This window comes from Ranitomeya imitator, chromosome 4, assembly GCF_032444005.1.
Source record: "Ranitomeya imitator isolate aRanImi1 chromosome 4, aRanImi1.pri, whole genome shotgun sequence".
NCBI lineage: Eukaryota > Metazoa > Chordata > Amphibia > Anura > Dendrobatidae > Ranitomeya > Ranitomeya imitator.
In genome coordinates this window covers 361,203,884-361,216,862 of record NC_091285.1, presented here as the reverse complement: position 1 = coordinate 361,216,862, position 12,979 = coordinate 361,203,884, and the positions used below count along the sequence as shown (strand labels likewise).

Below are 12,979 nucleotides of genomic sequence, written 5' to 3'. Positions count from 1 at the left end.
CTGTTTTCCATAGGGTACAGTGTACTGTACCCTGCATGGAAAACAGCTGCGGAACCGCAGCGGCAAAAACGCTGCGGTTCCGCAGAAAACAACGCACTGTGTGAACATGGCCTAAAAGTACACATATTTAGTAACACCGCGTCCGTAACGACCCAACCTATAAAACTGTCCCACTAGTTAACCCCTTTAGTAAACACCGTAAGAAAAAAAAAATGAGGCAAAAAACAACGCTTTATTATCATACCGCCAAATAAAAAGTGGAATAGCATGCAATCAAAAAGACAAATATAAATAACCATGGTACCGCTGAAAACGTCATCTTATCCCGCAAAAAATGAGCTGCTATACAGCATCATCAGCAAAAAAATAAAAAAGTTATAGTCCTCAGAATAAAGTGATGTAAAAATAATTATTTTTTCTATAAAATAGTTTTTATCGTATAAAAGCGCCAAAACATTCAAAAATGATAAAAATGAGGTATCGCTGTAATCGTACTGACCCGAAGAATAAAACTGCTTTATCAATTTTACCAAACGCGGAACGGTATAAACGCCTCCCCCAAAAGAAATTCATGAATAGCTGGTTTTTGGTCATTCTGCCTCACAAAAATCAGAATAAAAAGCGATCAAAAAATGTCACGTGCCCGAAATGTTACCAATAAAAACGTCAACTCGTCCTACAAAAAACAAGACCTAACATGACTCTGTGGACTCAAATATGGAAAAATTATAGCTCTCAAAATGTGGTAACAAAAAATATTTTTTGCAATAAAAAGCGTCTTTCAGTGTGTGACGGCTGCAATCATAAAAATCCGCTAAAAAACCCGCTATAAAAGTAAAATCAAACCCCCTTCATCACCCCCTTAGTTAGGGAAAATTTAAAAAATGTATTTATTTCCATTTTCTCATTAGGGCTAGGGTTAGGGTTAGGGCTAGGGTTAGGTTTAGGGCTAGGGTTAGGGATAGGGTTAGGGCTAGGGTTAGGGCTACGGTTAGGGATAGGGTTAGGGCTAGGGTTAGGGTTAAGGCTACAGTTAGGGTTGGGGCTAAAGTTAGGGTTGGGGCTAAAGTTACGGTTAGGGTTTAGATTACATTTACGGTTGGCTATAGGGTTGGGATTAGGGTTAGGGGTGTGTCAGGGTTAGAGGTGTGGTTAGGGCTACTGTTGGGTGATTAGGGTTAGGGTTGTGTTTGGATTAGGGTTTCAGTTATAATTGGGGGGTTTCCACTGTTTAGGCACATCAGGGGCTCTCCAAATGCGACATGGCGTCCGATCTCAATTCCAGCCAATTCTGCGTTGAAAAAGTAAAACAGTGCTCCTTCCCTTCCGAGCTCTTCCGTGTGCCCAAACAGGGGTTTATCCCAACATATGGGGTATCAGCGTCCTCAGGACAAATAGGACAATAACTTTTGAGGTCCAATTTCTCCTGTTACCCTTGGGAAAATACAAAACTGGGGGCTAAACAATAATTCTTGTGGGAAAAAAAAAGGATTTTTTATTTTCACGGCTCTGCATTATAAACTGTAGTGAAACACTTGGGGGTTCAAAGTTCTCACAACACATCTAGATAAGTTCCTTGGGGGGTCTAGTTTCCAATATGGAGTCACTTGTGGGGCGTTTCTACTGTTTAGGTACATTAGGGGCTCTGCAAACGCAATGTGACGCAGGCAGACCATTCCATCTAAGTCTGCATTCCAAATGATGCTCCTTCCCTTCCGAGCTCTGCCATGCACTCAAACAGTGATTCCCCCCTACATATTGGGTATCAGCATACTCAGGACAAATTAGACAACAATATTTAGGGTCCAATTTTTCCTGTTACCCTCGGGAAAATACAAAACTGGGGGCTAAAAAATAATTTTTGTGGGAAACATTTTTTGTTTTATTTTTACTGCTCTGCATTATAAACTTCTGTGAAGCCCTTGGTGGGCCAAAGTGCTCACCACACATCTAGATAAGTTCCTTAGGGGGTCTACTTTCCAAAATGGTGTCACTTGTGGGGGTTTCAATGTTTAGGCACATCAGTGGCTCTCCAAATGCAAGAGGGTGTCCCATCTCAATTCCTGTCAATTTTGAATTGAAAAGTCAAACGGCGCTCCTTCCCTTCCGAGCTCTCCCATGCGCCCAAACAGTGGTTTACTCCAACATATGGGGTATCAGCGTACTCAGGACAAATTGTACAACAACTTTTGGGGTCCAATTTCTTCTCTTACTCTTGGGAAAATAAAAAATTGGAGGCGAAAAGATAATTTTTGTGAAAAAATATGATTTTTTATTTTTAAGGTTCTGCATTATAAACTTCTGTGAAGCACTTGGTGGGTCAAAGTGCTCACCACACCTCTAGATAAGTTCCTTTGGGGGTCTACTTTCCAAAATGGTGTCACTTGTTGGGGTTTTCAATGTTTAGGCACATCAGGGGCTCTCCAAACGCAACATGGCGTCCCATCTCGATTCCAGTAAATTTTGCATTGTAAAATCAAATGGCGCTCCTTCGCTTCCGAGCTCTGTCATGCGCCCAAACAGTGGTTTACCCCCATATATGGGGTATCGGTGTACTCAGGACAAATCGTGCAACAACTTTTGTGGTCCATTTTCTCCTGTTACCCTTGGTAAAATAATACAAATTGGAGCTGAAGTAAATTTTTTGTGAAAAAAAGTTAAATGTTCATTTTTTTAAAACATTTCAAAAATTCCTGTGAAACACCAGAAGGGTTAATAAACTTCTTGAAGGTGGTTTTGAGCACCTTGAGGGGTGCAGTTTTTAGAATGGTGTCAGACTTGGGTATTTTCTATCATATAGACCCCTCAAAATTACTTCAAATGAGATGTGGTCCCTAAAAAAAATGCTGTTGTAAAAATGAGAAATTGCTGGTCAACTTTTAACCCTTATAACTCTCTAACAAAAAAAATTTGGGTTCCAAAATTGTGCTGATGTAAAGGAGACATGTGGGAAATGTTACTTATTAAGTATTTTGTGTGACTTAATTCCATAAAAATTCAAAATTGGAAAATTTTCAAAATTTTTGCCAAATTTCAGTTTTTTCACAAATAAATGCAGGTAATATCAAAGAACTTTTACCACTATCATGAAGTACAATATGTCACAAGAAAACAATGTCAGAATCCCTGAGATCCGTTGAAGCGTTCCAGAGTTATAACCTCTTAAAGGGACAGTGGTCAGAATTGTAAAAATTGGCCCGGTCATTAACGTGCAAACCACCCTTGGGGGTAAAGGGGTTAAGCATGGAAATGGAAACATTATGTCATGGGGTGTTTCTCTGCTAAGAGCACAGGACTACTTCAACGCATCAATGGGAGAATGGATGGAGCCATGTACCATAAAATCCTGAGTGTCAACCTCCGTCCCTCCACCAGGACATTAAAAATGGGTTGTGGCTGGGTCTTCCAGCAAAACAATGACCCAAAACATACAGCCAAGGCAACAAAGGAGTGGCTCAAAAAGAAGAACATTAAGGTCATGGAGTGGCCTAGCCAGTCTCCAGACCTTAATCCCATAGAAAACTTAAGGAGGGAGTTGATGCTCCGAGTTGCAAAGCGACAGCCTCAAAATATTAATTATTTAGAGATGATCTGCAAGAGAAGTGGATTAAAATTCCTCCTGATGTGCACAAACCTCATCATCGTCTACAAAAAACGTCTGACTGCTGTGCTTGCCAACAAGAGTTTTGCCACCAAGTACTAAGTCTAATGTCCGAGCTCCTATACCGCACCCTCGTACATACCTGATGTCCTGACGGATGTTATTTTAATTTGTTCTCCAATAAAAGACCACAATCTTCACAGCTATCTCGGGGTGAGTGCCGCATTTTTTCTTCTCTTCTATTATACTAAGTCTTGTTTGCCAGAGGAATCAAATACTTATTTCTCATTGTAAAATGCAAATAGATTTATATAATTTGTAAAATGTGATTTTCTGGATTTTATTTTGATATCTCAATGTTAAAATTAACCTACCCTCAATATTATAGACTGTTCACGTCTTTGTCAATGGGCAAACTTGCAAAAACAGCAAGTGATCAAATAATTATTTCCTTCATTGTATATACAGGTGCATCTCACAAAATTAGAATATCATCAAATGTCCACAACCTCAAACAGTCACACTCCAAACTCCACTATGGTGAAGACCAACTTGTAAATTTTTGAATCTGGTGAGACAGTATCTTTGTTGCTTACTCATGTTGTCTAATCGTGATCGAGATGGAATTTTGGTCTCCATTCCAGTCCGCTGTGGTATAGAGTAATAATATGTGTGAATTTATACATATACAGGTGCTTCTAAAAAAATAAGAATATCATCAAAAAGTTAATTTGGAGAATTAAATTTCCATTTCCAAAAAGCTTGTCGGCAGAGGGAAGCATGAAGTGCTCTAAATTTTCCTGGTAGACTGCTGAGCTGACTTTGGTCTTGATAAAACACACTGGACCTACACCAGCAGATGCCATGGCTTCCAAAACCATCATTGATTGTGGATACTTCACACTAGACCTTGGATATCAAGGTTCCAGGGCCTGGAGGAAGAGTGGAGAGACAGACAATCCAAGCTGCTTGAGGTCTAGTGTGAAGTTGCTACTATCAGTGATAGTTGGGGAACTAAGTCATCTGCTGGTGTAGGTACACTGTGCTTTTCAAGACCAAAGTCAGCGCAGCTGACTAACAAGAAATTTTAGAGCACTTTATGATTCCCTCTTCCGACAAGCTTTTTGGAGATGGAAATTTAATTCTCCAGCAGGACTTGGCACCTGTCCACACTACCAAAAGTACCAATACCTGGTTTAAAAACAACAGTATTACTGTGCTTGATTTGCCAGCAAACTTGTCTGACCTTAACCCATTAGATAATCTATGGGGTATTGTCAAGACGAAGATGAGAAACACTAGACCCAACAACGCAGATGAGCTGAAGGCTGCTATCAAACAACCTGGGCTTCCATAACACCTCAGCAGTGCCACAGGCCGATAATCTCCATGCCACACCGTATTGATGCAGTAATTGATACAAAAGGAACCCCAACCAAGTATTGAGTAGATTTACTGAACATACATTTCAGTAGGCAAACATTTCAGATCTTAAAATCATTTTTTCAAGCTGGTGTTATAAAGTATTCTAATTTACTGAGATAATAACTTTTGGGTTTTCATTGGCTGTAAGCCATAATCATCAACATTAGCAGAAATAAACACTTGAAATACATCACTCTATTTGTAATGACTCTATATAATATATGAGTTTCACTTCTTGTATTGAAGAACTGAAATAAATTAACTTTTTGATAATATTCTAATTTTGTGAGATGCACCTGTATGTATGTATATAATATATATATATACACACACACACACGCGCAGATGTATGTATAAATATATACATTTATATTACAGTAAGTAACCAAGTAATTGGTTTATTAACAAAGCCTATTCCAAAATTCTTGGCATGAAATGACGGCTGGATAATTTTGAACATTCTGATTTGTTCTTTGACATGTTAGTGTCTCCCATTAGCCTTAAAGCTGAAGTCCCTTGGTCCCTCATTAGTAAAGATAAAAGGTAACAGATCCAATGATTGTGAGAGGACAAGTGCCTTAAGCGCATACAAAAATCTGAGTTACTCTTTGATCAATAAAAAAAAAATCCCCACAATGATTTCCAAAGCATGAACTGCAAAAACACAACATATATTTAAAATTTGAATACTTTGCGATTCTTACCTCCTTGCTCACATAATTGCTGTGCTAGTGCATCTTTGAATATAACCTGGCCTCTGTGAGTAGCTGTTGCCCTGTATACAAAAGAAAGAACAGTCTATGATTCAATCTACATATATACATAACTCCATGTCTCAGTGTCTTTCTGACATTTACTTTGGCAATTATTCACATTTCAGCATACTACGTAACACATGTATTGTATATATTAGATATTTTCAACAATATTGGCTGGTGCTGGTGCTGTATAAGTGGGTCTGTCAGGTATTTGTCAGTACTCTGGTATTTTAAACTACAGTGATGTAGACTATTTTTATCAGCATTCTAGCACTCAGACGACAAGGGAAAATTTGGAACACAGTTTGAGGCTTGAAGTACTATGCGTTATTATGGATCCATGCTGGAACCACACATTTAGAGCCAAGAATGGGATTGCATCCTTTTCTGTTAAATTAGGAAACTTTTTTTTCCCAAAGCATGACGATTATTTGCACTAAATATATGGTTCCAGGACAAATCTATAAAGGTATGCATTTAGACTTGGATGTTTTGTCACAGATGTTCACTGTGGATTCTTTAATAAAAACACATTAAATGACCAGATATGTGAATGAGGTTGGAAAATCCTAACCACAAGTAGCTGAATTTGTAGCATACCAATTATTTTGGAAAACTGCCACAGATTTTACATCATGAAGTTTATGGTATATGTTTGTTACTTATTTGACTACAGTAAATTGCAAGGTATGTTACCTTAAGCATCGTGTATATAATATCTAATACTATAATGTAATACAATATAATATAGTACAGTACCTCTTGTGAGAACATAAAGATTATTTTTATGAACACCATTACAATTAATGAAAAGAGAGCAGATATTAGAATTTAATAAAGATATTCTTAATTTTGATTTCCAAGAAAAACATTTTTTTATTCCTTAGGCTTGTCGACGTAAAAAAAAGAAATATCCAACTCAGCCACAGTCACCTACCATTGGTCCAGCACTGCCTCCCTCCTACTATCTTGACTCAATGTTTGTAGACTGCAAAGGTGACTTAACAACTACAGAACACGTGACCACTACAGGCAATCATTGGGCACAGCGAGTCTTGTGCTGACTGGCTTGGCACCCTCACTGGGCTCAGTGATTGGCCACAATGGTCCCTGGTGTCATACCATCATCTCTCCAGCCTCTCAATAAAAAGTGGGAGCAGCAGAGAGGCAGTAACAGACCTATGGTGGTTGAGTATATGTGAGGTTGTTATTTTTTTACACCTGCAAGCCTAAGAGGAATAAAAAATAAACCCTTTCAAAGGGGCTCTTTCACAGATATTTGCAATATAATCATAGGATAAGAATGACAATGTGTAATAGATGCAGGTCCCTCCTCTTGGGCTTACACATTTTAGACATTTATGGCACAATTTTTGGATTTGCAAATAATTTCTGTTGAGAGAACACCCCCTCTCTCTAACAGGAAAAGAATTATGGATTATTTTGCTACCAGCCAGTATTTAGAAAAAAAGAATAATAAAAAGAAATGGACAAATTCCAGTCAATTCAATAATAAATAATTAGGAGAATACCTATGTCTGACAAAATGCAAAAGCTCATGATACTTATTACTTTCTAAGAAAACGGGTTGGGAGGCTCATTTAAAATGTGCTATAACCAGTGATTTGTTGACACTGTGCAGGCTTCTTATACAGTATACCCTCTTGTATTCCTCTTCGGAGACATCAGCCTAGAGGATTTTTTCTATATTTTTTCTCATCCACAGCTGTCAGCTTCATTCTGCTGCAGATGTAGATTGTTCTTCTTTGAGGCACTAAAACTTGTTTTACCCCTCCTGCCATAAGTCCTTAGAGAACCATACATTTGCCCAGATTTGTAGCTAACAGACACATTCAACATTAATTCAAGGGTCTTCACGTTCATTAAACTGCTAATATCTAATAAACAATTTCTTTGTCTTCAATAATATCTGTTTATGTCATTAAAAGTTATAACTTATACAGTAAAAAAAATATAGCAGTGTTTGAATTACTTTACTTATATATTTATTTTTGTGGGTGATTAATGTATTTAAAATTATTTTTGAATTTCGTTAGATGCAATGCTTTTAATAGGGCTTCATACATTTCACATACCAACTGCTACATTGTTGTAAGATTTCAGCTACTGAGCTGAATATATGTATTACATCATTATTTCATTCTGAACCATAAATTCCTGTAGAATGGCTTGTCATGAAGTGATTGAGAAACATGATGTTCTTATTACGACAAAAAATATATATTTTTCATTTTTTTCAAACTTGATTAAAAAAACAATTGACAGTAATACTTAATTGTTTTAATGAATGGTCAATGAACTGCATAAATATTCTTAGTCTGCTAAGTAAGTCTGAAAAAAATGTTCTATGTTCATAGGAATACAATTTATAATCTAAAATGTATTTAATTGTTAGGAAAGAGACTTGGGTGGGGAAATACTATTTTCGAACATTTATTAAAAATTCAAAATACACAAATATATTGCTTAAACCACTGAAAAATAAAGTTGTGTTGTTATATACCATCATTTTTAGAATTTGTTTAGTCAGAACAGACACCATTTATTTAAGAAAAAAAAACATGGTAGAAGGCAATTAATCTGATAAATGTACATTTACTGCAAGTGTTGTCAGGACACATTAATCCAAAGATTAGCTATGAGCTAAATGATGTTGAATCAAATTACCTTTATCATCCCTTAATTCACTGTCACACACTGTTTCATTTAATTAGGGTAAGAATCATCACATTTATTTTGCATAAATCTGAGACTTTTCAATTCAAAGAGCTGTACTCATTGACACATTCTTGCCATTACGAAGAAACAAGCTGTTTCTTTGGAAGGGATGATAAGAAATATGCAATGAAACAACAAAACATTTTTTTTGTGTATCTGAGACAAATAAATACTGTAAGAATATACATAATATTTAATCACATAATTTAAAAGCACAGAGTTAGGTATTAGCTGTGGTTTTTTTTTAAGTAATTCCAATTTTACACAGTTATTTCAATAGTCAAAATTGGGACATATAAACACCACTTCGAGAATGCCCCTAAAGGTTTTAATAGGAAAGGGCTTTGTCTAGGTATATTTGTCTTTTTAGGGCTCACTCAGAAGTCAGTTTTTCACATATGAGTACTATCTATGTTTTTCATGGCTAGAACTTTTACCCAATATTGTCTCTTAAGCTACTCAGATGCGAAAGTTTTTAGCAGACCAAGTGGCCCATACCAAATCATGGAGACCTAAAATTTTGATCCAAATCATGGATAAAATATGCCAATGCAAGCCTATGGGCCTGTCAAGAAAGAAAAATCGTACAGAAATCAGGTGCGATTTTTATCCTGTTAAATTTTCAAATTTGTTCGATAGGAGAAGTTTGAAGGGGTTTTCCCAAGAAAAGAGTTGATTTTAATCAATAGATCTCGGAATAATAATATTTTCCACAATTAAATGTGCTAAAATAAAATGTTCCTGTGCTGAGATAATCTTATAAATGTGGCCCTGCTGTTTACTGTGTAATGGCTGTATCTGACCGTATATAAACATGGTTTGATCATACCACAGCTCCTGGGCAAGGGGTGAAGTTTTATTTCTCTTTTTTTTTTTTTTTACTCTTTTTTGAGTACACAGACATTACAGCAGTGGATCCCAAATGATTCTTTCTGTGAGATAAAACGGTGTTTAAAAACCGTTAGGGAGATGTTTTACCTCGCAAAAACAATTCGCTATGATCTCATGCTTTAATGTGTGTATTCACTCTTTTTCTCCCCCCCTGCCCAGGAGCTATGGTATGATCAGACCATGTACCCGTACGGTCAGACACAGCCATTACACAGTACACAGCAGGGGCACATTTATAAGATTATCTCAGCACAGGAACATTTTTTTAATTGTATCCAACTCTGGAACTTGTTATCATTTCACGATCTAGTGAACAAAATGAACTTTTGTTTGTGGTAAAACCTATTTAAGAAACCTTCTTATATGCAATAAAATCTGATCAAACTCTGGTGGTAAAATCTGACACATTGACCAAACACTGATGAAAATTTTATCGAAAATGCTGATAAAGATTAGTTTTTTTTTTTTAAGAAAAAAAATCCCTGGAGTGAATGAACCATCATGCACACCAAATAAGACTAACTGTAAAAATAGAGAGTCAAATAAAATTCTAGTTCATTTAATCTAAAAAATAAACCCCAAGATTACATTTTTCTGCATACCCCCGAACATTTTTTTTAATTTATTCAACAAATCATATGTACTCCAAAATAACCCCATTAACCCCTTAATCCCACATGACGTACTATCCCGTCAAGGTGACCTGGGACTTAAATCCCAGTGATGGGATAATACGTCATACGCGATCGGCTGCGCTCACGGGGGGAGCGCGGCCGATCGCGGCTGGGTGTCAGCTGACTATCGCAGCTGACATGCGGCACTATGTGCCAGGAGCGGTCACGGACCGCTCCCGGCACATTAACCCTCGGTACACCGCGATCAAACATGATTGCAGTGTTCCGACGGTATAGGGAAGCATCGCGCAGGCAGGGGGCTCCCTGCGGGCTTCCCTGAGACGATCGGTACAAGGCATCTCCTCCCTGCAGGCCCCGGATCCAAAATGGCCACGGGGCTACTTCCGGGTCCTGCAGGCAGTACTTTCGGGTCCAGAGCAGGCTCTGGTAACCAAGCAGCAGGGCACGCCAGATCGCTGATCTGACACAGTGCTCTGCAAAGTGTCAGATCAGCGATCTGTCACTATAAAGTGATGTCCCCCCTGGGACAAAGTAAAAAAAATTTTTTTAGATGTGTAAAAAAAAAAAAAAAATCCTAAATAAAGAAAAAAATATATATATTGTTCCCAAAAATACGTTTCTTTATCTAAATAAAAAAAAACAATAAAAGTACACATATTTAGTATCGCCACGTCGGTAACAACCCGACCTATAAAACTGTCCCACTAGTTAACCCCTTCAGTGAACACTGTAAAAAAAAATGAGGCAAAAAACAACGCTTTATTATTATACCGCCGAACAAAAAGTGGAATAACACGCGATCAAAAAGACGGATATAAATAACCATGGTACCGCTGAAAACGTCATCTTGTCCTGCAAAAAACGAGCTGCCATACAGCATCATCAGCAAAAAAATAGTAAGGTTACAGTCCTCAGAATAAAGCGATGCAAAATAATTATTTTTTCTATAAAATAGTTTTTATCGTATAAAAAGCGCCAAAACATAAAAAAATGATATAAATGAGGAATCGCTGTAAACGTACTGACCCGAAAAATAAAACTGCTTTATCAATTTTACCAAGCGCGGAACGGCATAAACGTCCCCCCCAAAAGAAATTCATGAATAGCTGGTTTTTGCTCATTCTGCCTCAAAAAAATTAGAATAAAAAGCGATCAAAAAATGTCACGTGCCCGAAAATGTTACCAATAAAAACGTCAACTTGTCCCGCAAAAAACAAGACATCAAATGACTCTGTGGACCAAAATATGGAAAAATTATAGGTCTCAAAATGTGGTAACGCAAAACATATTTTTTGCAATAAAAAGCGTCTTTTAGTGTGTGATGGCTGCCAATCATAAAAATCCGCTAAAAAACCCGCTATAAAAGTAAATCAAATTTTAAAAAATGTATTTATTTCCATTTTCCCATTAGGGTTAGGGCTAGGGTTAGGGATAGGGCTAGGGTTAGGGCTAGGGTTGGGGCTAAAGTTAGGGTTGGGGCTAAAGTTAGGGTTAGGGTTGGGGCTAAAGTTAGGGTTGGGGCTAAAGTTAGGGTTAGGGTTACATTTACGGTTGGGATTAGGGTTAGGGGTGTGGTTAGGGTTATGGTTGGGATTAGGGTTAGGGGTGTGTTGGGGTTAGGATTTCAGTTAGAATTGGGGGTTTCCACTATTTAGGCACATCAGGGCTCTCCAAACGCGGCGTCCGATCTCAATTCCAGCCAATTCTGCGTTGAAAAAGTAAAACAGTGGTCCTTCCCTTCTGAGCTCTCCCGTGAGCCCAAACAGGGGTTTACCCAAGCATATTGGGTATCAGCATACTCAGGACAAATTGGACAACAACTATTGGGGTCCAATTTCTCTTATTACCCTTGGGAAAATAAAAATTTGTGGGTCTAAAAAAAAACATTTTTGTGGGAAAAAATTAATTTTTATTTTTTACGACTCTGCATTATAAACTATAGTGAAAAACTTGGGGGTTCAAAGTTGTCAAAACACATCTAGATAAGTTCCTTAGGGGGTCTAGTTTCCAAAATAGTGTCACTTGTGGGGGGTTTCTACTGTTTAGGTGCATCAGGGGCTCTGCAAATGCAACGTGACGCCTGCAGACCAATCTATCTAAGTCAGCATTCCAAATGGCGCTCCTTTCCTTCCGAGCTCTGCCATGTGCCCAAACAGTGGTTCCCCCCACATATGAGCGTACTCAGGATCAGCGTACGCAGGACAAATTGGACAACAACTTTTGTGGTCGAATTTCTCCTGTTACCCTTGGGAAAATACAAAACTGGGGGCTAAAAAATAATTTTTTGTGAAAAATTTTTTTTTTTTTCACGGCTCTGCATTATAAACTGTAGTGAAACACTTGGGGGTTCAAAGCTGTCAAAACACAGCTAGATAAGTTCCTTAGGGGGTCTACTTTCCAAAATGGTGTCACTTTCAATGTTTAGGCCCATCAGGGGCTCTCCAAACGTGACATGGTGTCCCATCTCAATTCCAGTCAATTTTGCATTGAAAAGTCAAATGGCGCTCCTTCCCTTCCGAGCTCTGCCATGCGCCCAAACAGTGGTTTACCCCCATATGTGTGGTATCGGCGTACTCAGAACAAATGGCACAACAACTATTGGTGTCCAATTTCTTCTCTTACCCTTGGGAAAATAAAAAATTGGGGGCGAAAAGATCATATTTGTGAAAAAATACGATTTTTTTATTTTTACGGCTCTGCATTATAAACTTCTGTTAAGCACTTGGTGGGTTAAAGTTCTCACCACACATATAGATAAGTTCCTTAGGGGGTCTACTTTCCAAAATGTTGTCACTTGTGGGGGTTTCAATGTTTAGGCACATCAGGGGCTCTCTAAATGCAACATGGCGTCTCATCTCAATTCCAGTCAATTTTGCATTGAAAAGTCAAATGGCGTTCCTTCCCTTCCGAGCTCTGCCATGCACCCAAAC

At 37.9% G+C, this 12,979-nt stretch overlaps 1 protein-coding gene across 4 annotated transcripts in view; it reads right to left on the bottom strand.

Annotated features, from left to right (window-relative positions):
- RELN (reelin) overlaps positions 1-12,979 on the bottom strand; it is a 1,116,896-nt gene that overhangs the window by 668,264 nt on the left and 435,653 nt on the right. For all 4 annotated transcript variants that reach the window (XM_069765109.1, XM_069765110.1, XM_069765107.1 and 1 more), the window contains exon 4: positions 5,731-5,801. In XM_069765109.1, coding sequence (XP_069621210.1) covers positions 5,731-5,801 — 71 coding nt within the window. The remainder of the gene's footprint in view (positions 1-5,730; positions 5,802-12,979) is intronic.